General features: G+C 39.5%; 2 protein-coding genes across 2 annotated transcripts; both read left to right on the top strand.

The window, feature by feature from the left end:
- The first annotated feature begins 1,104 nt into the window (after positions 1–1,104).
- efcab7 (EF-hand calcium binding domain 7) lies at positions 1,105–12,371 on the top strand. The gene is made up of 14 exons (XM_030084004.1): positions 1,105–1,125; positions 1,323–1,454; positions 2,781–2,992; positions 3,157–3,243; positions 3,782–3,983; positions 5,956–6,077; positions 8,334–8,475; positions 8,997–9,106; positions 9,544–9,707; positions 10,136–10,269; positions 10,384–10,532; positions 10,642–10,851; positions 11,579–11,686; positions 11,852–12,371. Exons 2-14 carry the CDS (start codon positions 1,325–1,327, stop codon positions 11,930–11,932), a joined length of 1,851 nt encoding a protein of 616 aa, XP_029939864.1. The 5' UTR covers positions 1,105–1,125; positions 1,323–1,324; the 3' UTR covers positions 11,933–12,371.
- Positions 12,372–16,416: 4,045 nt separating this feature from the next.
- On the top strand, positions 16,417–25,175 carry pgm1 (phosphoglucomutase 1). Its single transcript, XM_030083346.1, has 11 exons — positions 16,417–16,743; positions 18,930–19,092; positions 19,240–19,383; positions 20,009–20,134; positions 20,269–20,459; positions 20,982–21,136; positions 21,238–21,353; positions 21,462–21,597; positions 22,601–22,784; positions 23,328–23,462; positions 24,876–25,175. Exons 1-11 carry the CDS (start codon positions 16,498–16,500, stop codon positions 24,963–24,965), a joined length of 1,686 nt encoding a protein of 561 aa, XP_029939206.1. The 5' UTR covers positions 16,417–16,497; the 3' UTR covers positions 24,966–25,175.
- Positions 25,176–25,194: the final 19 nt, after the last annotated feature.

The following is a 25,194-nucleotide window of genomic DNA, read 5'->3' as shown; positions in this document are numbered from 1 at the left end:
TGTCATTATGACCATCAGGAAAGTGTGGCAATTGAAATATAGCAACTCGTAAAAGACAGTTCTCTGTAACTCTGCTTTATATGGATTACAGCTCTTTATGTGTTGATAGTTAGCAGTGGGAAAATGTAATATGACCTACAATAGAACAGATTGGTAATAATAATCCTCTAAAATATGGGAAATGCAAAAAAAAAAAAAAAAAAAAATTAAGTGTTCTCCTTTTGAAGTGAGAGACTCCTTGTCCACATGCAGTGTCTTCACTTTTGCCAGTCAAGTGTCATTTCAGTAAAACAACGCAGGTCACACTTGTATGTGCAGGTTCCTGTTGTTCTGTGAGCATTATTCACAGCATGACATGACATGTTTACTTCATGTTGATTCAAAACAATAATGAGTAACAGACACTCTAGCTATATTTTTAAATACTGTCCTGCAATATGCTATCATCTTAATGATTCTTAACATAACACACATTTTTGGATCCTTTGGATCCTGTCACATATAACATGTCAGAATACAGTTAGTCGTTATAGCTAGGTTGAGAAGATGATTGTTGATCCAAATTTTCATTTTGGAAGATGTTTCTCCCTGCAGAAAGGTGTCTTTTTGTCTTTTTTCCTTCTCCACAGTCACCAAGTGTTTGCTCCAGGGAAAATTGTTGGGTTTCTCTCATCGCTGTCACAAGGACTGATGGGGAAACTTCTCCTGCTGAAAGCAATAATTGTAGCCCCTCATCCCTGTCTAAAAACTCAGGACTCCCAGCTTTTTAGTCTTTATCTCTTCCAAATCACTGTTTAGGTTTATCTGTGCCTTTTTTTCCTCTTAAATTTGCATTGCATTTTATGTTAATATATTATTGCCAAATCAATCAATCAAAAGCTTCACAAGGTTAGATAAAATTACAGAGTCTATTTGTAATTTCTACAGATATGTTATAGAAGTTTTCCACTGAAACACAGATTTAGTGTGGTTTTTTTTTCAAGGATAACTGAAATACATATATAAATGCTTTTGAGAATTTGGTAGGAACAGAAATCATCCATCTTTGTTTCCACCGGGCTCTTTTTAGTGTGCACAGTAGACTTTTTTTTTTGTTTACCTAGCAACAGGCAGGCGATAGCGACGGTGAGTAACAAATGTCAGCAAGTGTCACTTCTGGTGCATATCTAAGCCAGGAAAATGCATTCATCACGTTTTCAAATGATTGTTACGATAATCGAGTGAAACTAATCGATTTCCCCCCCGAGTTTCCTAGATGTCATGGCATGGCCACGTCTATTTTGCCTGCTCGTGGTAATCAGCTCGTTCTCCTCTACTTGCAGATATGTCTTTTCAGGAGTCACCCCGCGCCGCTGAAGAGGAGGAGACTTTCTACGTGCACTGCAGAGCTGCCTATTTAGCAGTGTTCAGGTCGAGTTTGGCCAACATCTCCTCCAAACAGCAGCTGTGTCGCGGTAAGCTAATATATTCACCGTGTAACACACTCTGCTGAGGTGGTAGATGCGGTACAGATTCGGTTTGAATATAATTTGTTTTGTTAAAAATTTGTGCCAAACATGGGGTAGAGTTATCATAATGCTTTGAAACAAGCTGTCATGGCGATTTTGCTGCAATATAACAGATTTTGTGACTTACATCTCAACGTCAGGCTGTTGTTTTGCATCTAAGACAATCTAGATGTATTTAGCTGAACTCATCTGCTCACTGCTTTACAAAAGAAGGTGTTTATTCTGTAATTTCTATAAAATACTTTTCTTTGTCACAGTTTTAATAAAAAGTAATTCCTTTAGTTAATTTGAATCTGTTTTATTCACTCATCTCATGTTATTAAAGGGTGGAAGAATAAAGTGTAAAAAAAAAAAAAACTAACATGAGAAATCACAGGCATCTTCTCTGCCTTTTGGCTAAGATCAAGAGTAGAAATCACAGGCAAAAGTGAAGGAGGTCAAATTTCTCTGGATTTCTGGAGGATTAAAACATTAACTGACAGAAAAGTCAAGCAGAGCCAAAAGTGTGCATCTGCCTACTGTTGGTGATGTCTTGCTTTGTTTACCAATTTGAAATACTGCAGCCAGCACTAAATTGAAAAAAAAAAATGCAGTATTTAAAACATTTAGTTTTAACAATGGCAATATATCCAAAACCACACACACTACACTACAGTTGAATGTCTAGAAGCATTGTGTGTGATATAGGGTGTTGTACTACACATACAGGCAACAATACAACTGTAATACTTTTTACGAACACTAGAAGAGAATGAATCAGTTATGTCTCAGCCTCAGATGAGTGGCAAAAGTGAGTCCGTCCTGATGGAAGACAACCTCATGGTCAACAACTACAGTTACACTTACACAAAAACAGCTATGCAAAATGCACTCTTACCAATCAATTCAAGCTGCCTGTGTGCACCAGCTGCTTGGAAAATACTGGGTCAGTTTTGTCATCTATTAGCAGCTCTCATCATGTGCTACTGATTTGAACCTGACATAAATGCATAAACATTAGTCACATGTGGATGTAATATCAAATTGTCATGAAGAAATAATATTTATTGTTGTTAAGCAGTGTCATCACAGTGACTCATATAGTTAATATGTCATAATATCTGGTACAAGTTGACTTGTGCTGGTACAACAGCTCTCTGGTGTGATGTTGCTTCGGCAATTAAATGTTGTAACTGCAAAGCAGCAGTACACTTTTAACTTGTGTTACTTTTGTTGATGTGGCTACATTGTATATATACTTCATTTAATTCCCTTTTTTTTAATCTTGCCCAGTTCTCCAACAGGCTGGAAGAAATCCATCCCATGCTACCCTCAATAAATACTGGACAAATAGAACAGCTAAACTGAACTTTGATGATTTTTGTGAGATTCTCAAATGTGAGAAGAAAACTGAGGAAATTGATTTGATGAGAGCTTTCAAAAAGATGGATGTTAATGGTGATGGCTACATCTCCCACAGTGAACTGGAAATGGCCTTAACCACTGTGAGTGACCAGCAGCATTTTTTAAAATCTAATTAGCTTGTAAACTATATGGATGCTATTTGCTTTTTCATTTTTATATTTTAATTTGATTATTTATATTATTTTGTTATGACCTTCATGTTTTTTATTTGGCAAAAAAAAAAAAAAAAAAATCAATATTTCAGAGAGGAGAGAAGATGACCAATGAGGAGATGAATGCCATTTTCTCGTTAGCTGATGTTAACAAAGATGGCAAACTGGACTATGCAGAGGTGAGTTTGATGAAATGAAGTTAATTGATTTCAACAAATTCTCTAACCAGTTTGGTGCATGTAGAAGTTATCTCATATGTTAATTTTTTTCATGCATTGTTGTCTATTAGTTACAAATTACATATCAGTTGGTCATCAGTCTTGCACAGCAGCCTACTTTCCCAAGCATTGCAAAGGCACACTATGAGAGTCATGCTATAATAAAATCATGTCCAGCTTATAGCAGCTAAGAAAGAAACACTACTAGTTGCATTTCAGGCCTTGCAACCGAGCTTTACTTTGGTCTGAACTGTTTCAAATGCAGCACATTTCAATTCTAAAATGTTTTTCTGTAAAAATTGTTTGGAACATGAATGAACACCGAATACAGAAAAAAAAGTTAGCCCAAAAAAAAAACACTTTCTCATTATCCTGGTTTCTCCAGTACAGTTTTCATCTTCTGTGCATGCACATCAATTCAGAATATAAGTATTATGCTGTTTTTTGAAAACTTTGTGCATGAATCATTGTCTTACTTTTGCCTTCCTGTTGCTGTCAGTTCTGCAGATTGCTTGTGTCTACAGTGGAGCAGTGTCAAATGGCTGCTTTGGAGAGGCTTGAGGCTGATGCCAAGCAAAAGAGACAGAACTTTGGCAGTCAATCATACAGCCCTCCAAAGAGCTCCGGATCGTCAGCATCTGCTGCAGCAGCACAAGTGACAGCAGCTCAGCATGCGGAGCCCGATGCAACATTCAAGAAAGGTGCAACATGTAATTTCCTTGTGTTATCATTAGTGGTCAAGTTCAGAATTTTTCTTGATATTTCTATTGTACTCAGTCAGTATGAATGTTGAAGGTTCAGTCTCCCATCTAGTTATGATCATATGTGGAGGAGTCCTTGAGTAAGACACTGAACCCTGAATTCTATCACAGTGGATAGATTGAGCATCTTGCATGGCAGTCCTCACCATTGGTGTGTGTGAATTGGTGAATGTGATTAAGCAGTGTAAAGTGCTTCAAGGCAGTGCTTGAGCAGCAGACAAGAGCTATGTGAGTGAAATCCATTTAGCATTTAAAAATGAATGAATGAAGTTCCAGGGGTTTCAGTCTCTGATGGCTGCACAACATATATACTTCATATTCCCAGATTTGAATGCATGCCCATACACAGGGATTGCACCAGTACGCCTCACTGAGTAGTTTTGATGAATAAATAATAGCTGTGTTATTGATCGATTTTTCACTCCCCCTATGACAAATCACCTCATTAAGACAGTCCATACATCATAATAGCCTCACAATTAAGGCAGGTTGTTTGGAGGGAGGTGCCTTCAAAGTGTTTTGATCTGAGTAATCATTTCTGCCATTAAGAGATTGGCAAAAACTGTGTCTATTATGAAAATAAAATTGTGTGCCCTCGGATCTTTAGAATCGGACACATGCATAGATTCTGTTTGTGGGCCAGGCATGAAGAATATTTGCCTCTCCGGCCATTTATCTTTTTGTAACGGATGTGGAAGTGAACTTTTTCCTCTTGAAAAACCTTAATGTTGTAGAAAGGCCAAGAAGAACCGAGATCCTGAATGAGCAAGGTAGGGATGTACCCACAATGAGAAGATAGATGGGGTTGATTTAAGTGGTCAGTCCATGTTCATGGTATTGATTTGGAGAACTCCACCACTTTTCACAGGGGAGATGATGAGGGATTAGAGAGGAGGACCAGTCGACCACCACTGCAAAAACAAATGAGCTCCCAGATAGTAGTCGGGATTATCACATTATTGTGCCTCTCCCATGTATTGATTTATACCCGTTACATTTTAACAAGGCTCTGACACAAGATGCTACGTGATCGCACATGTTGAATGGGTTATTCTTGGAGCTCAAAAACTGTTTTGACTGCTCATTTGCTCCTACATTTGTCAGTATAAAGCAGTAATGCTGCACGAAATACATTGTAGCTGTATCAAACTTGGATACTTGCATCAGATTTTCACAAATTATTGTTTGTGGGTAATTATGTATCAGATGTTTGTGTTGCTTTGTTTTTCTCATCATTTCCAACACCAAGAAATGACTAGTGCTGGATCATTCAATACAATCTCTCTTTCAGGCCACTATTCAGTACATCTTTGTCTACATTCACATTTCAGCTACAGTTTGCTTCCCCAAGATTAAAATACTGCCATTAATACAAAATAGAGCCATGACAAATACCATGACAGTGGGCCTATTTATTTCTATGCTACGGTAAATTGCTTATCAGCCTATCACATTGCGTTGCATCTTGATTTCCCAGGCTTCGAAACAATCAGACCCCTCATTAGTGAATTGATATTTTCCAGCTTCAATTAGTGTTTGAGGAAAAACTTGTGCGAGATAATGGATTTGAAAGGGTGCTGTTTTGCCATTTGTGATTTAAAAGGCTTCCATAATTAATTAAAGAAAGCGTGAACTGGAGATCACACGTTCAGACTCCAAATGCAAAGCTGCCGTCTCAACTTCAACTCATAAGAAGACAGATTACAGTGTCAATTATGTTGTGCACCTCATTTCTCTTTTTTAAAGCGTATTTACAGTTTATTGGGAGGGAGGGGCTGTTCTTCGCAGGCCAGTCAGTAAATCAAGCTTCTTAAAAAAAAAAAAAAAAAAAAAAAACTGTCAGAGCATAAATTCGTTCTAGTATCAGTGTATGATAACATTCATGTTTGTGACTGGCGTGTTTGTCTCTTAGATAGCCGATCATCTTCCCGTCCCTCATCTGCTCGCAGCAGACGCTCGTCTCTCTCAAACTCGGTCACAGTGACATCCAGCAGCGCGAAGGCCGGCAAAATCCCAGAGCCTCTCCGTTTGCAGGTACCTCTTCCTCGAGTTTGAACACCAGTATGCAGTGGCCATTTTTTTTTCTCACCAGGTTATACATTGAAATCAAAAGATCTTCAAGTCTGTGTTAACATTTTGTTGTCCTCACAGTTTTTTTTTTTTTTTTTTTGCATAAACAAGCAAAACAAATACCTCATGATTTAATTTGTGACAGTTTAATTACTACCAATTGAATGAATAATTGACTGTTTCAAGCCAAAATGATAAGACCTTATGATTACATTGCATTTGGAGATATGGACATTCTATCATAATGAATAAAGATACTGTTTTGAAAACCAGTTCACCAACAGAGCAAGTACGTCAGCACTGTTGCAGCTCACTCTGTAGTAGCAGTTTGTTTATGCTTTTTGATAGAAGGAAATTTGAATATGTATTCATTCCTCGTCATGTGATTTGCAGTACATGCTATGTTTTTTAAAAGCTGCATGCTGAGTAATTAAATGAATCCTAAATATGAACTCAGACGGCACTTAATCACTCACCCAACTGGAAATGGTAGCATGTGGACTCCTGCGAGGATCCAGTTATACAAAGGGCAAAGTATCCATGGGGTTCACCTGGTGTCACAGTCACACACTTGTTTTGAAAGGAGAATTCAGCTCAGGGTGGGTAGACGGTCACTGCATTGAATTCACTTTATTGATCCCACACTCTTTGTTTTCACTCTTTCTGGCTTAACCTCAGCTGGTTTACTTTACAGCAGGACCAAAAAAAAAAAAAAGGTAAATAAATAAATAAAAACAACAGTCCCCCTTGCCATCTCATAGGTCCTGGCACTGAGTTGAGATTGGAAATGGCCTGATATCATAGGGGCGAAAGGAAGTGTGCTCGGAGATTACCTCTGAGGGAACTTCTGCTTGCTTTATTGGCTCCCATATTGCCACAGGCTGGTAATTGGGAAATGTTGGGTGGAAGATGGTTGGCCTGTTTTGTAACTGTGTGTGTGTGTGTGTGTGTGTGTGTGTGTGTGTGTATAAAACATAATTACTGCACGAAGATTGTTTATAATTATCATCCGCATTTGTCTTAATGTTTAAGTTACAAACATAACAAAGTAAGTACAGTGTGTGTGCATGTGTGCGTATGTGCGCGTGTGTGTGTGTTCTTTGTCCTACAACCCTCAGTGTACCAGTAAATCAGACCTGTGGCCGCAGCAGGTGACAGCACCTCTATTAGTCTGCAGGCTGACCCTCTCTCCATGGAGGCATTAATTCTGATGTCTTTAAGCAGTGGATGAATGCCTGTGGCATTTTTCCTCATTTAATATTGTCTGGACAAACCAGTGAAGTGTTATGGTTTGATCTTTTATGTCTCTCACAGCCAGAGATAAATACTTTGAGAAAATAGCTTTTCTCTAAAGGAGTGACATGCTTCGCCTTTTCTTTGTTTTACCTAGTGATTTATTTGTCCGCTAAAATGATACACAGCCTATTTCAGACTTGCTTGGCCCTCAGTGTTCTCTTACTGTGTGTCCACAGCAACTGTGTTTACATTTAATGTGTCTCCAATGAGTAGAAAACCTCCTTATGTCGATATTCTTGTTCAAGTTCAAAATATTACCTGATTCCAGACACAGAACAACAAGACTGCAAAATGAGAGACATATCAGGGTTTATAGATAATGCCAGTGTAGCCTCTTGATAGCTTTGAATGACCGCTCACCCAAGACTGAAAGGGCTGTATTTAAGTTAAATGGATATCTGAGTCCAGTGGGAGAGTTCGTTAGGCCTGAAATAGCAACAGAGTGTGACACTTCTGCCCTCCTCTGGATAAGAATGTGTATAACATGTGGTTTCATCCTGTGACAATATACAGTGTGAGAGCTGTAGTAATGAATGTGCCCTCTGAAGATTGGAGTGGTAATTATTACTGTGTTTTTTTCTGTTAGTCAATTGTTCTCCCTCAATGTTATGACAGAATACCAAAATATACTTTTCTGTCACATGATCAGTTCCACTTTTAATAGGACATACAAAATTAGTTTTGGTTTCTGTTGAACAAATACATGCATTTTGCTGTCAAACAGCAGAGCTATTAATTACTGGGTTGCTGGGTCCTTATTTGAGATTGCACACATTAACAGTACAGGATTGCAAAGGGCTTAACGTACACACCTGGGTCCTCATCTATCAAGTTGATGTTTTCACGGTTTATTGGCCCCGTACTTCAGTTTGTCTGAATGTAACAGGTCTGTTTGTTGAGCAGGAATATTTTCTGTTGTTCCAGGAGTGGAACCACAGTTATGTGAAAGGATGCTTCTTCTTAGAAGACGACGGGAGCATCAGTTCTCTGCAGTACCAACTCCACCTCCCTCAGAAAAGCAGCGTCTACTTAACTATCCAGCCACTCAGCCTCAGCAACAGACCCGGTCAGTACTTACACAGGCTCGGGCCATTTACTATAATTGGAATTGCACAAATTGCTGAAATGACTTCTTTTTAGTAGATCGAGGGCTATAGGGATTGAGTTATGTTTGAATTTCTTGCTTGGCTATTTTAGATCCTTTTTGACATGTATTTATCCCTTCGGTAGTTTTCAGAAAACATAAAGAACCACAGCAAAGACTTAAATACTTTTTTAGATTTTATAACATTGGCAACCGATTGTGTTTCACCTCAGTGGAACATCATTTATACAGAGAGTGAGAGCAAAGGGCATTGATCAAGTTTTATCGTTTTCACAGACCGTAAAGTCTCTTTGTTCCTTGGATGCTTATATTATTAACTATGACAGACTTTTATCTTTTCTAATTCTTCCCAAAAATCATGTTGGAATTACTGCTGTATATGATATTAATTATTGCTGTGTAATTGGGTTTGTATTATTAAGAAGAAGACTTGAAATTGTAAACGGATAAATGTATCCATCCAATATTGCTTTTTCTTTCAGACAAACCCTCATCATGGATGTCAGTGGACACAGCACTCTTTGTAATGATGGCTGGTGGAACCAAAGAAGACTCAACTTTAGTGTGTTTCACAGAGTCAAATGACAAAGAGGTGTGTGTGCCTGTGTCAACTGGTGTGCATATAGTGTTACATTGTTTCTTTTCAGTATAATTTCCCTTTAAATTAATAGGTTGAGTATTAAGCTTGTCACACTCAATGTTGGTGAGTTGAAGTTTTAAAGAGAGACATTGAAGCCTTGTAAACTTGTCTTGAGACTCATAACTTGGAATGAAATGGCTTAGACATGCCCTGGATAGCTGTTCTGACTATGAATGAATTGACGAATTCTGTTTTGTTTTTTGTTTTTAATTCTTTATTTTCAGAAAGTGAGGTCAATCCAATTGGAAACACAATAATTAAAGCTGTACTTTAGAGACATTTTAAAAGTTTTCACTCTTCAGATTCCAAAAACAATAAATGGAATACACTATAGGTCCACTCCAGGATACCCCTCGTTCTAACTTAGTGCTACTTGTTTATTCCTGCAGAAGTGTGTTTGGAAAGGAGAACTAAATGCTGGGACGTACAACCTGCTTCCCTTCACCAGCGGCTGTAGGTTAAAGAAAAGGAACAAAAAGAGCCCATCCAGTAAACCTGTGGATTTGATCCATAGGAGTGACACTGGAGAAATCGACCTCACCAGGGAGCTCAGGTGAACTTATTTTAATCTGTCATCACTACCAGCACTGCTTACAAAAGTGTGTCTTTACATCATTACGGTTTACCAAACATTACCAAAGGATCCTGATTTAAAAATATCTTGCCCTTGCTGTAATTAATTATTTCACCTTGAAGTCCATTCCTTCATTCTTCTTCTATAACCGTCTTACCTTGTCATGGGTGAAAGCAGGTTCCACCACACAACAAACAGAGAGACAACCACACTCCCACATTTGGGAGTTTTTGCGCTCTTCGAGGAAACCGGAGCACCCACAGAAAACTCACTGGAGGAAACATACAAACTTTACACAGAAAGACTCGACCCACCTTGAAGCCCTCAAGCTTCTTCTTTTGAAGCCACTGTCTCACTGTGTTTTTCCTACTTGAAGTCCTGCTGACATTTATGTGTTTCTGCCACAGGGAGGTGCTCTCTGACATCTTTGAAGTGATAGATCTGGATGATAATGGTTTACTCAGCTTGGAGGAATACAATTTCTTTGAGCTGAGAACCAGTGGAGAAAAGTGTGACAAAGATGCCTGGGCCATCTGTAAAGGTAATGTTTACCTGAGAGCTGCTTCAACAGAGTTAGCATGTCCTACAATGAACTGAAGAGGAGAAATCCATTGCAACCTCAGTTTATTTTTTTTATTTTTTTGAATGTGGACAGAAAACTTCGATATGAGAAAGAATCAGCTGACGAAACAGGGGTTCATGGAACTGAACCTGATGGAGGCTACAGAGAAAGATGGAGACCCAGCAGACCTGTGGGTCACTCTGGAAGCCATGGGCTACAACCGCATGCTTGAGCTAGTGGAGGTGAGATTGTATATTTAGTAAAAAAAACACATAAAAGAAGTTACATATGGCATATATGCAAGATGTGTCTTTCGAACTCACTGAGTAAAGACTTTTTCCATTCTACCAGGCTTGTCCATTCCAGATTGATGTGCACTGTGAGAGCACTCAGTTGTCTATCCAGCCACTCAGTTTAGACTTGGGGCCAAAGCTTTTGAACCAGGCCATCCAGAAATCCATCACAAGTAGGACAGGTGCCAAAGCACTGAGAGGCCATGACAATGTTTTCATCTACACCTTCAAAGGAGAGAACAGGATCTCTTCACTCATAGCCAACAAGGTAAAAAAAAAAAAAAAAAACTGTGAGTGCTTATATGTGAGAAATGTAACACAAGGAAATACTTATCGAGTTATTGATCTGAGCTGCATTCATTTAGCTGCATTGCCAAGAAAACTTGCATCAGAAGAAACTTGTCCAGGAGTTGTTTCAGTACTACAGAGGCAGAACTCTTTCAGTCCATTTCTAATTGCTATGCAGCAGCAGTTTCCTTTCTCACAGCAACACGGGCCACACTTAAAGAATGACATGGAAACAAAAGTACAGTTGAACAAGGGCAGCAGTGTACCTGGATATTATGACAATGGTTTGATTGTTAATTTATATTATACTATTGGGTTTGTTTATTTCAGGTTTACATGCTATGTTGAATTTTGTTTCAGAGGAGTAATGTAAAACCAACACCCCTCCCACACATGTATGCAATGCAAAGTCTGTGGGAAAAAAAAATCCAAACTAAAGCGATGCTGTCTAAAGCTGCCGAATTAGTTATGTGTTCAAAATAAGCATAATAGTTGCCATTGTCTTCATTTTAAATAATGCTTTATTATGATTTTTTATTTAAATGATATTTGTGGTGACCCAGCCAACTGGATGTGGACCTGAGACTAAGAGCCAAACTAAAGGGCCTTATCTGCTCCTTTATCCACCAGTTTGTTTAGCTGTTGCAATGACTGCATGCACACTGATTGCAGTTGTCAAAAGTCAACCGGAGCTTGTTGTTTTGCAGAGTAACCAGAAAGTTACGGTTCATGTAAACAATGAGCAGAGCAGGAACTGCTGCAGCAGCCGAGGCATGACTGTGTTTGCTGTAGAAGTGCCAGCTAGGACCAAGATGGTATGACGTCTTCCTTCTAATTATTTCCTTATTATGAAAAGGAAAAACACTTGAATAAGTTGGTTGTGTTATTTATACTAGGATTGTGTCTTGCACTGTGTATGAAATGAATTACTGCATGATGTCTTGAATGCTAGGACAAACTTATTTGTCATTTTCCAACAGGTGTGCCAACATGTGCTACCCATTTGTGAAAAGCAGGACTGGACGTACAACTGTGTGGAGACCATACTGTCCAGCACATGAAGCTGTATGCTCACAGCAAACAATCTGTTCATTTTTTCAGAAACAAATGGGTCGTTTTCTTTCCAATAGCTTTTATTTTAATTATATTTTCATTTGGAAATGGACCATTTTCATGTACAGAATCTGCAGCCATTGTCATTATGGCTGTAAAAAGTCCACCTGATTTTGTCCATGTTTCCCTAGCAGGATTTTCTTTTAGGGACAAATTGTACCAGTTATGAACAATCACAAAGAGAAACCAAGAATTTTTTTGGATGTTTTTGTCTATGATTGATCATGTGAAGTGCCCTCGAATGAGTTTTGTCACCTGCCATGAACCTCACTGCACAGTGAGGTTTATTAGAGTGGTCCGATTCTTGATAAATGAAACTGAAATTACTTTAAACTGACATTTTTATTATGCATTTAAATGTGAAAAGATGTCTTGTGGTTGTTTTAATTTTACCCTAATAAAGAAAAGGACCATTATCTTTTCATTTGATTTATTCAACTCATATCTGATCCACAGTGCCTGATTCATTGCCAGTGCTCTTGAGCTTCATCTGCAGAACTGGGTAAGCTTGTTCAGCCACACAAAATTAACAGTGAAGACAGCAGTGTTTTCCTGTTGTTCAGCATTTTTTTGCCTTCCCCTTTATTGTCTCAGTTTCTTTCAGTTTACTGATTTAATGAGCAAGTTGAATTCAGGAGGAGTAAAATCAGATTCCCACCGGTCTTGCATACAAATCTTTTGTGTAATTATTGCCTCACATTACTCCTTGTACAGTAATGGCATGTAGAAATTTTATATTGGCAATGAAATGCATTCTACTGCGTTGGGCTCTGGCCTAAACTTTATTTGCCCTTGGCCTTTCTAGTGGAGTGCAGTCATGACCTCCTATTTATATCTCTCAGGCCATTATTTGCCCTTTGACTTTCTCTGCTGAAACAGTAGAACCGGCTACCTAAATGTCACATGACATGTGAGATGTATTTAATGTCTTGAGCCCCTGGCTGCTCTTCTTTTCTCACCACAGAGGCCCAGTATGCCTAAGCTGCTTGCAGTTGCAGAGAACTAAGTCTGTTTAAATATTTGCATAGTGGTAGTTATTCCTAAAGTTATTTAACAATTCCTAAGCTAGAAGAAAAACTTAATGCTCTGCCCTCTATGTGCATTAATTTAGTTTTAAAACCTCTGGAAGTTGGTAAAATGCCATAGTGACAATGAATAACTGTTTAATTCTCATGTCTGTTTAAATTCTAGTGAGCATAATGTCATAAACTGACCAAAGGTGTTACCCCCTACTGGTAGATTAAATCATATGCATTGTTCTGTACATATAAATACACACTGTTGCAGAAAAGCAACTTTAATAGAGATAGACATCCCTCCGTTTCATTGTGGTAAACTGTCCAGCTATGATCAAACACCCTGTGATGCAACAGGCAAACAGCAGTGGCATGAAGTGAACTGTTTCACAACTGTTGCACTGCAAAATTTGTTCTGTTACCTGAAATAAACTGGCCATAGTACGTTCTGTTTGATGCTTTTAAGTGATTTAGTATTTTGCTGCCTTGCAGTTCTTAACAGTAAATCAGAGACAGTGTCTCCTCCCCCTGTGACTTTCATTTGAAGTTGCAAAGAAGTTCTCATTTGTGATCTCAACATTGATTGTATATCACGAAATATTCTTTTCTAAACCTGCATTTTGACATGCAGACAAAATGTGTTGTGAATGAAAGCCACTGGTCAGCTCCAGCTGAGCTGGATGAGTTTATGTTGAAATGGGACACTTGAGGAAAAGCACCAGGGCTGCAGTAGCCACTAACATCCTGCCCCATGCAATTATCTCTTATTTTGCTTTTGAGATTGTAGAGTTACAGATATGGAAAGACCTGAAATATTTCAAGAATTTTAAAGTTTATAAGATGTATTTGTATTTATTGATTGATTATTATTTTAGAGTTTCAGCCACAGTATGTTTGCCCAGGGTCTGACAGTTTAGTGGTTAACGCTTTCCTTGGTTCCAGATTAGCTTTGGAGTCGTTTATGTGTAGTTTACATGTTCTCTCTCTCTCTCTCTCTCTGTTTTCTTTTCTTATTTTCTTTTTCTGGGTATTGCAGTGACTTTCCATAGTCTAAAAACATGCTTTTGAGGTTGATTAGTGAATAAATAAGTTGTGAATGAGCACATAGGACTGTCTGCCTCTGTCTGATGCTTTGTCATTGACCATTAACCCGTCCAGGGTTTTGTAAACAACCTTCACCCAGAGCTGGAATTGGAATTTAATCTTTCACCCAGCTATGGGTGAAGGATCTAGGTGATGAACTGAACATGACCAACATGGCATTTTCCCCATTTGCTTGATTGTCAGACACTTTCATTTTGTGGCACTGGTTTTCAAAACATGCTGTGGGTCTTTCTCTGGCGATGCCAGAGGTCGCAGGGTAGGCTGATGAGGATCAGTGTTTTCCTTTTAACTATTTGAAAAAGACAAGAAAGAAATTACTGGACAGAAAAAAGTTAGTAAATACTTGACTGAAACACAGTGTGAGACTTACCTGTTAGGACATGTATGGACTGTACATGAAGAATGATTAAAACTAACCAGAACGGGAAGTCCTGTCTTCCCTTCTTTTATATGACTTTAGCCACCTGAAGGTCATAAGGCACCTGACTGGGTTGAAGCTGACCAGGGATGAAGGCAGGCGGTGAAGGCAGTCCAGTCCATCAAAGGAAAAATACAGAAAGACATGTCAAACACACAAACATAAACATGTTTGGACTTGGGAGGTAGTAACAGTTCCTCCCCCTCACCTGGCAATCCTATCTTTGTTTCCTCTGAAACACTTCCTGTTGCTCAAGTTGTTCCCTGCATTGCTTTGATAACACCTTTTGATGTGAGAAACGTTAATAAGTCAAGCATAGAATCATAGATCATTGATGTGGCATGTAGCATCAACGTTGGGGGAGGTCTGATTCGCTGTGTGAGTCAAGCTGTTTCAGGAGGGTCATTGTCTCACAAGTTTAAGGCATCAATTATTATTTATAATATAATGTAAACACTTGGCCATTAAAGCTGATTCTGATTCTGATATTAAAAGCAGATCAGAGTTTGCATGTACAGCAGTCTCGTAAGACAGTGAAAGCAGACACGGCCCTCTTAGGGTGGCTTAAAGGTGCTGTAGGCAGGATTTTGCTAGTCAATGCTAATTTTTCTGTGTTTTCTTTGGATTAAATATTAGAGTATCCATTGATAATCCTTCAGGAGTGCAGCATAATTGCACTACCGCGAGGGCGCAGCGTTTCCATCTGTCTCTGTTCTGAGCTGAAAAGGAATCTCGACAGCTCCAGGTATCTTTGACCAATCAGAGAGCCCCTGAGGCTCTGACCGTGATTGGTCGAGGGGCGTTCGTCGCACGGTCTTGTGGGAGGGGCTTAACTTGCGTAAGGGCGTGATGTCAGACAAAACAGGACAGGATTGGTTGTGCTGGGTTTCAAATCGCCATCTTAGATGGGTCAAATCGCCATCTTGCTTAGGTAGCCCTAAGCAAGATGGCGGAGATGCCGAATCCTGCCTACAGCACCTTTAAGGCAGTGAAGAAGCGCCACAGCCAGAGAACAAAAAGTAAGCAAGAACAAAAACAAAAAACAGAAATTAAACAATGGACATCTTTCTTCTCACAGAAATGAATGACATGCGAAGCTGAGCATGGAGAAACCCAGACCTGCAGTAGAGGTGATCAAGTTCTTGAGTGTTTGAGGACCACCATCCTGACGAGGCAATACATTACTGGACCCAAAGCAAAAATTTACAGTTGGAACTGATTGCACCGTTTGTTCTATTTTTAAAGGATCAATATTGAAAAACATGGCTACAAGATTAAAAGTAAGGTCCACCTTGTCTCTCCTCAACTATGTGTGAAAGAAATATATCATGAATGGGATATAAAAAAAGAAAGATATAGCACAGGAAACTTATGCTGGAACTCCTGAAGTGACAGGACATCTTCACCATTTAAAAATGATCCCTCTCTTATTAAGCTGTTTTAGGTTTGGGTTTCCTTTGAGGTTTGAATTCAGACTGTTCCGGAGTTTGTCACACATACAGAATATACACTACATTTTGTTGTTCTTATATTGCAAGGCTTATATATTGTTCCCTTTAGATTAGAAACTCCTCTCTCAATTAATGTTTTTTGAGTATTTCCTGGTCACATGTAGGTTTTTGGCTTTAAATGTTATTTGTGCTGTCTGTAATTCTACCAGGACCCACATATTTTATCTTTTGTTACTCTTAAAATAAATTATTTGTGTGAGTTATGTTGTTATACATTTTAAATACTGTGAAGCTCTTTGTGTTGTTTTGTTTAATTCTGAAAAGTGCTATACAAATAAAGTTCGATTGGTTGACTGTGCATCCCCAGTAGTCCTGCGCGCGCGCCCTTTAACGGGTGGGCGGGTCCGTGAAGGGGGGAGTTGTCCGACGTGTACGTGTGCCTCCGCTGTCACTGCAGTCGCCTCCTCAGCGGACCACAGTGCGGATCACACGGGGTGACCATCTGGGCTCTCTGCAGGTCAAACATGGTGAAAATCACGACAGTGAAGACCAAGCCGTACACGGACCAGAAGCCCGGGACGAGCGGGCTGCGGAAGCGCGTGACGGTGTTCCAGCAGAACCAGCACTATGCGGAAAACTTCATCCAGAGCATTATCTCCGTCATCGAGCCGGCCGAGCGCCAGGCGGCCACTCTGGTGGTGGGAGGAGACGGCAGGTTCTTCATGAAAGACGCCATTCAGCTGATCGTTCAGATCGCAGCTGCCAACGGGGTCAGTAGCAGAAGGACACGGAGTCCGCCTCCCCTGCAACCCCCTCCCAGATAGCACCCTCTCCGCCCTGCGGGCCTCCTCCATGAAGTGCATGTCAGCTCGTAGCTTCACTGAAAGAATGATGGCAGTCCAGTCGTATAGCTTTATCTATTTATGTAATTAATCCTCCGCCGTTTTATTTTCTGTGCACATTACAGAGCTTAGCTGCCCGGAGAGGTCGACGAAGTCAGCCTCCATTTGGAGATTTAAGGGCAAAATTAAGGGAATAATTAAGTCAGGTTGTCTAGCTGCTCTTCTTCAATAACACTTTAAGTGTCGTCGTAGTTTTGCACTCAATTCAAGCTTCACGCAGTTTTAGTTATTGTTACTTGAATAAAATGAAGAAGAAAACAATTGCAGAATTGTACACTTGCAATATCAAAATTCTTTTGAAATCAGTAAAATCTGCCTTCGTGCAGATGAGGCAATGATCTTATAAATTAATTTAGAAATACAGTGTCACCATGCAAGTTTTTCAATCTGAAACTATTTTCACACCAAAATTTTAATAAATGTAGACCCTAGGGCCTAAGACGTGGACTGGAATAACCAATAATAGACTCAAGCCAAACATGATTTCAGACTTTTGGAAACTGGACAAACTAATCTTTGCCAATAAATTGAGACATAGTTAACCTTTTCAACTGTTTTCTAAAATTATATTTAAAAAAAAGCACAACAAATGTTAAAATTGTAAATGAAACGATTATGAACACCCAGGTAAGAATTAGGGAAATATTTCTTGTTTGTTTCTTTGGTCTCTGTCTAGAACAGAATGAAGCCTTTACTTAGAAGGTGTCAGATTTATTTATTTATTCATTTACTGATTTATTTTTATTGTGGTCAAATGAGTGGAATTAGTCAAGGACTTCAAGTTAAGTTTCCCTTAATATTTCCCTTAACCAACAAACTGAAGGCATCAATTGGAAGCTGACTTCATTGTCCAAATTTGATAACAATGTAACACAGAGTGAAGTAATAACTTAACCGGTTGTTACACATTCTTTGTTTCTTCAGTCGGATACATTTATTTACACGTGTGGTGCTGTGATACTGGATATAAAGACACCGGACCATTGCCCTGAGGTTTACAGCAGCCTGTCTGGTGTCAATAACACCCGTCTTGATCGCTCTCATCTCCTGGCTGAAGTGCTTGAAAGAGGCAGTTTGCACATCAAGCCTTTACCTTTGACATTTAAGCACAGACATGTTGTCTTTGCTTTGCAAGACATGTCCTTTTGGGGGTTTATGTAGTAACATGAACCTGCAATACCCAATCTTTTCTTTTGCACGGGTGCAAATGGGCATAAATATGATCTGATGTTGTCAGAGAAGGATTTAATGTGCAAAGATATGCTGTTTCATAATGAGCGGTGGTGAGATGCCACTGGCTGCCTTCGCTGTGATGTTACTGAAGCGCTTTTAGGCGACCAGGGGGCGTGCCATGCAACGTGCAGCTTGTCACGTTGCCCTACATATGTCTGCAGCATGCGTGCATGGATGCATGGACTCTGCAGCACAGTTTAGACATGCACTGTTTAGTTGGTGAATGTTTGCATTTGCAAATATTATTAAGCCTGTCAGATATGTTTGGATGATGTACTAGCCCCCCACCCCCACCCTCTTTTTTTTTTTTTTAACTCCAAGTCTTACAATTTCAAAAGTGATGCTGGCATTTTCCTCTTGTGCTCAGTTACCAGCTTTGTTCTATGTGAAGAAATTAAGTCATAAGGAAATGGTACCATTGGCCAACTTCTCGCTTAGACAGAAGCACTGTTGCTCATGTTTCCTCAAAAGTAACCGTTGAAAATAAGGTTGAACAGGCAGTTCACAGTCCTACAGAATAATTTCAAATTAAAGTACATAAAATGCAAGAATGATCACATTTTAGTTATTTAAAGACATCTTAAAAAGCAATCGACTCACAGGTTATGAGTATTTTGGTCAAATGTTATAAATAGGTTTGGAATAACAGATGAAAATGGTGTGAATGTAATTTCCTTTTTGTTTACTGGTATATGACAACTACGAACCAAATGAAATAATTTATGTATCATATATAAGCAACCATTCCCCTTCCTCATCGTCAAATAGCTCATAATATTGGATTCCCTTCATGAATTACTTGTGTGCTTTTCTATCTCCAGATTAATCACCTGGTAATCGGTCAGAATGGCATCATGTCCACCCCAGCAGTCTCCTGTGTGATCCGCAAGATAAAGGCAGTGGGTGGCATAATCCTCACCGCCAGCCACAACCCCGGTGGTCCCAATGGGGATTTTGGCATCAAGTACAACATTTCCAGCGGAGGTGAGAGGAGTTCATAAATACAGAGTAATTTAAAGAAATGTACACAGAGGTGTTTCAGTCATACAAGTTTTAGTGATATGGTTATGTGTCTGTTGATCTCAGTCGACTCTTCTTTACACATTTCTTCGCAATCTTTTTACTCCACAGGTCCTGCTCCAGAGGGCATTACAAACAAAATATTTGACATTAGCAAAAACCTGCAGGAGTATCTCATCTGCCCCGAGCTCAAAGTGGATCTGTCCAAGATCGGCAAGCAGACCTTCGAAGTGGACACATTCAAGCCCTTCACAGGTACGACTGGGTGAAGATTATCAGAATGTCTATTTACAGCAGCAAGTAGATTTGTAATACTCTAATAGGGAAATGTCCTTCGTTTTATTAAAGCAACACTAAGGAACTTTTCAACCTTAATAAAACATTTTAATATCTTTTGTGATGATACATCGACTTACAGCTAGTTGAATGACCCCTCTGTCACGGCCTGAGGGCGTCAGTGTTGCTTTCACTTGGACTAAGCAACTGTGAGGAGGGTGGTAGGAACCCTCCACACTAAAAAACTCCAAATGTGCGAACTGCTTTACGGTATGCGTCACATCATGATATAACATTGTTTAGCCACCATTAGATTCATTACCTCGTCACTATCCGTCCTTCACACAGCCATTGGAAGCAAATGTAGGCGAGTTCAGTCCGACAGCATGCCACCGGGAGCAGCATTTTACGACGCCACGCGCTAGTCCTCATGGGAACTGTAGTATTCGTTCAGGCAAAACACTACCGCTTTTGTCCACTGGTGCCGCCAAAATGAACGAAAACTGAAAGTTCCTTAGTGTTGCTTTAAATCCATGTTGTAATGAAACATAATCTGATGTTTTGAGGTGTAACTTGTAATGTGTTTTGTTTCGATTTGTCTTAGTGGAAATCGTGGACTCAGTGGAGGCCTATGCTGAGATGCTTCGGGGTATATTTGACTTTGCTGCTTTGAAGGAGCTCCTCTCTGGACCCAATCACATCAACGTACGACTGGATGCTATGCATGGAGGTATGAAATGGAATACACACTCAAAATTGCTAATGAAATGCTTTGTAGTAGTTGAGCTCCATCATATTCAGAAGGAACTGGTAGCTTTGGCTTTATATGTCTCTTGCATCCATTGATGGTCTTTCTCCCTCTAGTGGTTGGTCCTTACGTGAAGAAGATCGTGTGTGAGGAGCTGGGATCTCCTGCCAACTCTGCAGTTAACTGCGTCCCTCAGGAGGACTTCGGCGGCCACCACCCTGATCCCAACCTGACCTATGCTGCTGACTTGGTCAACACCATGAAGGGCGGCGAGTACGACTTCGGGGCTGCCTTTGACGGCGATGGTGTAAGTTCTGTACCTGTTTCAAAAGATGTGAGCTGGCATAAGCAGAGGTGTGAATGTATATGGATAGTGTCAGGTTGCATTGAATTAATTAAATCAAAATTAATCTAATGTCTTTTTAATGTTAAATCTGCAAAATTAAATTGGACTTAATGATGGAACGAACAGGACAGAATCTCACAGCGACACATGACTGAGCTCATCTTATTTCTGGTGAAAAATTGAAGGACAGTGAATGTTTATATTGAATATTTTTCTCCCTGGCATTCTCCTCTGATACTAATCTAATATTTCTTGGGATGGTCCAACTGAAAATACGTCGCATCATTAGTAATGTGATCAAAAACACTGATTATTAAAACTGATTATTTTAACTTCACCAGAAATGCATACACTGAAAATTGCAAGGATTGTCTTTAGTAACAGTACTAACATAATGCATTTTAACATACACTAGTGCATATGACACTTAATTGATAAGTGATCTCTGATGCTGAAAACCACTTGTGTATCCCTCTTTTTCAGGATCGCAACATGGTGCTGGGTAAACATGGCTTCTTTGTGAACCCCTCAGACTCGGTGGCTGTTATCGCTGCCAACATTACCGGCATCCCTTACTTTCAGAAGACGGGTGTTAAAGGACTGGCCCGCAGTATGCCCACCAGTGGAGCGCTGGACAAGTAAGTAAATCACAGAATATCAGACAATCAAAAGACTTTTTTAATCTTTAAACACTCTGAACACACACTGATCACATGTTTTGCGTGTCAACCCATTCCAGTGTGGCTAAAGCTCTGAAAATGCAGCTGTATGAGACTCCAACTGGCTGGAAGTTCTTTGGGAATCTGATGGATGCCGGCAAACTGTCACTGTGTGGAGAGGAGAGCTTCGGCACGGGTGAGAGCGCCGTGACAGATTTATGTAGCGAGGACTTGAAGAAGCGATCGCTCTCTCTCTCTCTTACTCAATCACTCGTCTCGTCTGCTCTCTCTGCTAAACAAACAGGCTCAGACCATATCCGTGAGAAGGATGGCCTCTGGGCGGTGCTTGCATGGTTATCGATCTTGGCAACCAGGAAACAGAGCGTGGAGGAGATCATGAAGGATCACTGGCAGAAGTTTGGCAGAAACTTTTTCACCAGGTCAGAGCCATTTGCAAATAAAGTGGCTTGTAAATTTGAGATTTATGTCTAGAAGCGGGGATAATTTTATGCTTTCAGAGTTTAAGTATCAGTTTTTGATTTTGTAGTGGTTAAGTGTCGTCATTTAGCAAATTCTCCATCGCTTCATATTTCTTCCAAGCTAACAGTGAATTATTCGCACTCAGATTGCGGGATTAAGCACTGCACAGAACTTTAAAACGGTTGTTTTGTGGATTTTGTTGAATTTATGATTATGCTGCATTTGTTATATTTTACCTCTTAGTTTTTCCACAGTAGCTCCTGCTTTCAGTTAGGGCACCAGTGCAATGGATTTCTGCACCTAACTTGAAAATATGTGGAAAATTACAGGAAAATCTCAGTTTTGAAAAGAATCATGTAAATATCAAACTACTCAAGATCACAATCAATTAACCTCCTGTGCCTGATGAGTCATGTTTAGGTTTGTGTTTTGCATTTGACACAATATACTGTGCAGTAAGGCTTACTAGTCTATAAAATGTACCAGCAAGATTTGTAGTTTTTTACGGAGACCTAGTAACATAACATTCACAGGAAAAAAAAGTAAAATCAGTATAATTCTTGTATTTTGGTTTAATTTTGTGAAAATGCACAATATTTGGAAAAATCAAAAAGTATGAAATGAGTGGCCTATCATAGTCACACATTTTAAAGTCCTGTGTTGTTCTGGCACCCTCCAGTGGCAAATACCAGAACTGCAGCAAAGGAGAGCTGATGACTCCTGCAGAAAGGCTCTGGTCTGGAGTCTCACTTCATATATTACTTTGAGATTATGACGTTTTAGATGGAGATCAATGAAAACTGAAAAGGAAAATACTTAAATTTAGAGTCTCTTCCCTCATCTTTTGAAATTTAGTTTTTGAGCTTTTTTTTTTTTTTAATGACTGTCAATTTTCAACCACCTGCTGCTATTTAGATATCAAATTATATTTGTGCATCAACAAGTGTCTAACTTCACGTCCAGGTACGACTATGAGGAGGTTGACTCGGACGCTGCCAACAAGATGATCAAGGATCTGGAGACGACAATGTTTGACGCCTCCTTTGTTGGCAAGAAGTTCTCCTCTGGTGATAAGACCTATGAGGTGGCCGTCGCCGATAACTTTGCCTACACAGACCCCGTGGATGGAAGTGTGTCCAAAAACCAGGTAATGAATCTGTAGAACAATGAAAATGACATTTTGCCTCAGATGAGCCTGTCTATTCAAGAGCACAGCATGAACTGATGAAGAAACCTGGATAAGAGATGAGACCTCGTCCAAAGCACCTGACCAGTGTCAATTGATCCAGTTAAATGACTTTGTGATTCTTTTTATGCTATCAGACGTAAATGATGCTTAGTGTGATGTGCATCTATGGCACTCGTATCAAAGAGGTTTTTTTTGGTCTGTTTTCACTCAATTCTCAATAAGGATCTGGTTCCAATTTGATATTGAAAGAATTCCTCCATTGCTATCAAACCTCAGTGTTTTAAGTTGCTCCACCTTGTTCTAAAAGACATATATTAATAGTAATGACAGAGTTCAGAAATAAACTCAATAGTTTATGGAGTCATATCTTTATCTTTCAGTAAGCAGCTGTGTGATTTATTGCCCCTCATACATTATAATTCCACATGTTTTCTACTCGGTGTACATGTTCATTTATCATCATATCCTCTGTCTTTCTACCGCTTGATCTCTCTTCCTCAGGGTCTGCGGATCATCTTCTCTGATGGTTCTAGGATTATTTTCCGCCTCAGCGGTACAGGCAGTGCCGGAGCCACCATCAGACTCTACATAGACAGCTATGAGAAGGACCCTCAGAAAATCTACCAGGATCCACAGGTCAGAGAGATGAGGATTGCTCAATGAGATGATAAATATTACAACTCAGTGTGGGGGGAAAAAAAACATTCATGAGATCAGGATTAGTTCAAAAATTGTTATTTCTATGCATGAACATTTTTTTGAGACTCATCAGTCTGATAGCAAGTAGAGAATGATGCTTTTAAACTCATCCTTGTCCAAGGTTGCAGGCGTCATCGGTTTGTTCTCAAATGCTCCAGATCCCTTCAGGCAGGCTGGAATGATCTGTTATGTGTTGGACAGCCAGGTTGCGTTGGGTGGAACTCCGACAAAACAAGTTCCAGAGGTTTTATTCAACATGGGAGATGAAGGAGATGTTTAGCCAAGTTTTGAGTTATGGCAGCTTATCAGAGTCGGTATGAAAAGAAAGGAAACGACTGAAAAATACAGAGTGTGAGTTCCAAAGAGACACTTCATAAAGCTGTTTTTGACCGGTGTGGACAGGAAAGTGATGTAGTACAAGAACGAGAGAAGTGAATAAAAGTTTTGCTCAAGCCTTTTATCCTTGACTCTGCTTAGGCAGCATGAATGAACAGAAAAGTAGAAACATATTGTTTCAGATTCCTAAACTTGACAGATAGATGGCCAGTAGGTTAATGGTTCAGCTGGCTGACTTTTGATACATTTGATTTATATACTCTGAATTTTGCCTCTTAATATGAGCAGCTTTGAAATGGGTGGAAAAAAAGGATGTGATTCATTAAAAAAAAAAAAAAAAAAGACCCACGCATTTTTCTGAGTCTGTTATTTTAACTTTTGCTTAACCATATGGTTCTGTTTAAAATTCCTTTTTTTTTTTAACTGACTCTTTTTCGTGCCTTTGGTTTAGTGTAATTTTAACCACATTGGCAACTTATAATGTAGCATGTTTGCGAGATAAAGACTTGCATTTCATTGTTAAAAATGCGTAAGACTAGTTAAAACAGCTTCAATTCTCACTTCACACAAAACGTGCGTGTATGGGTGAATCTGTTGGTGTGCATACCAAAGTTTAAGATTGAAGCAAAAAGTTTTGAGAGCCAGAAAAGCTACTGTTGTCTACATGTAAAAAGACCCACTAAAAGTACTTCAAAGTTGAATGTGCATATTCTGGGTTTAACTGACAGAAGGCGTGGTGGTCACCGTGCACTATTGAAAAAAAAACTGACAAATGAGGCGGATGGCATTTAATTAATACATACAAAGCTGTGAAAATGTATTTGTTACAGATAAAAAGAAAAGTGAATCCCATAGACACAAGATAAAACAAAGAATATGTGGTATTCATTTTCTATAAATTGACGCCTTTCTCTCATTAGAAGCTTTCCTACCTTGACTGGCTTCACGTATGAACTTAACCTGCAGAGAAAATCTTATTTATCGTGTGCTTCTTCCTGTTCTCTCATTGTCCAGGTGATGCTGGCTCCCCTGGTAGACATTGCCCTCAAGGTCTCTCAGCTCCAGGAGAAGACCGGGCGCACTGGGCCCACTGTGATCACATGATTCTGCCACCGCAATGCCTCCATTCTTGTTCAGCAACAGGATACCTCCACTCTCTCTGGGGGTGAAGCTGCCCCGAAATGCTGTCAGTTCCTGACCTTTTTAAAAACAGCAGTTGGATGATAAACTGAAACACAACATGCAGTTTGATCAAAAAAAAAAAAAAAAAAAAAAAAGAAGAAATGGATTCCCGTTGTTTTTGGTTTCTTAAAATATAGAAAGAAATCTGCCT

Source organism: Salarias fasciatus, chromosome 23 (genome assembly GCF_902148845.1).
Source record: "Salarias fasciatus chromosome 23, fSalaFa1.1, whole genome shotgun sequence".
NCBI classification, from domain to species: Eukaryota; Metazoa; Chordata; class Actinopteri; order Blenniiformes; family Blenniidae; genus Salarias; species Salarias fasciatus.
The sequence above is the reverse complement of the archived record's forward strand: the minus strand, read 5'-3'. Positions and strand labels throughout refer to the sequence as shown.

Bases quoted from the DNA above. Each gene is read 5' to 3' on its own strand.
- efcab7 (XM_030084004.1), top strand. From the start codon at position 1,325: ATGTCTTTTCAGGAGTCACCCCGCGCCGCTGAAGAGGAGGAGACTTTC. The intron at 6,078-8,333 runs GTACCTCTTCCT...CTGTTGTTCCAG, and splicing joins CAGAGCCTCTCCGTTTGCAG to GAGTGGAACCACAGTTATGT. The intron at 10,270-10,383 runs GTAATGTTTACC...GAATGTGGACAG, and splicing joins TGCCTGGGCCATCTGTAAAG to AAAACTTCGATATGAGAAAG.
- pgm1 (XM_030083346.1), top strand. From the start codon at position 16,498: ATGGTGAAAATCACGACAGTGAAGACCAAGCCGTACACGGACCAGAAG. The intron at 20,460-20,981 runs GTAAGTTCTGTA...CCTCTTTTTCAG, and splicing joins CTGCCTTTGACGGCGATGGT to GATCGCAACATGGTGCTGGG. The intron at 23,463-24,875 runs GTCAGAGAGATG...CTCATTGTCCAG, and splicing joins AAATCTACCAGGATCCACAG to GTGATGCTGGCTCCCCTGGT.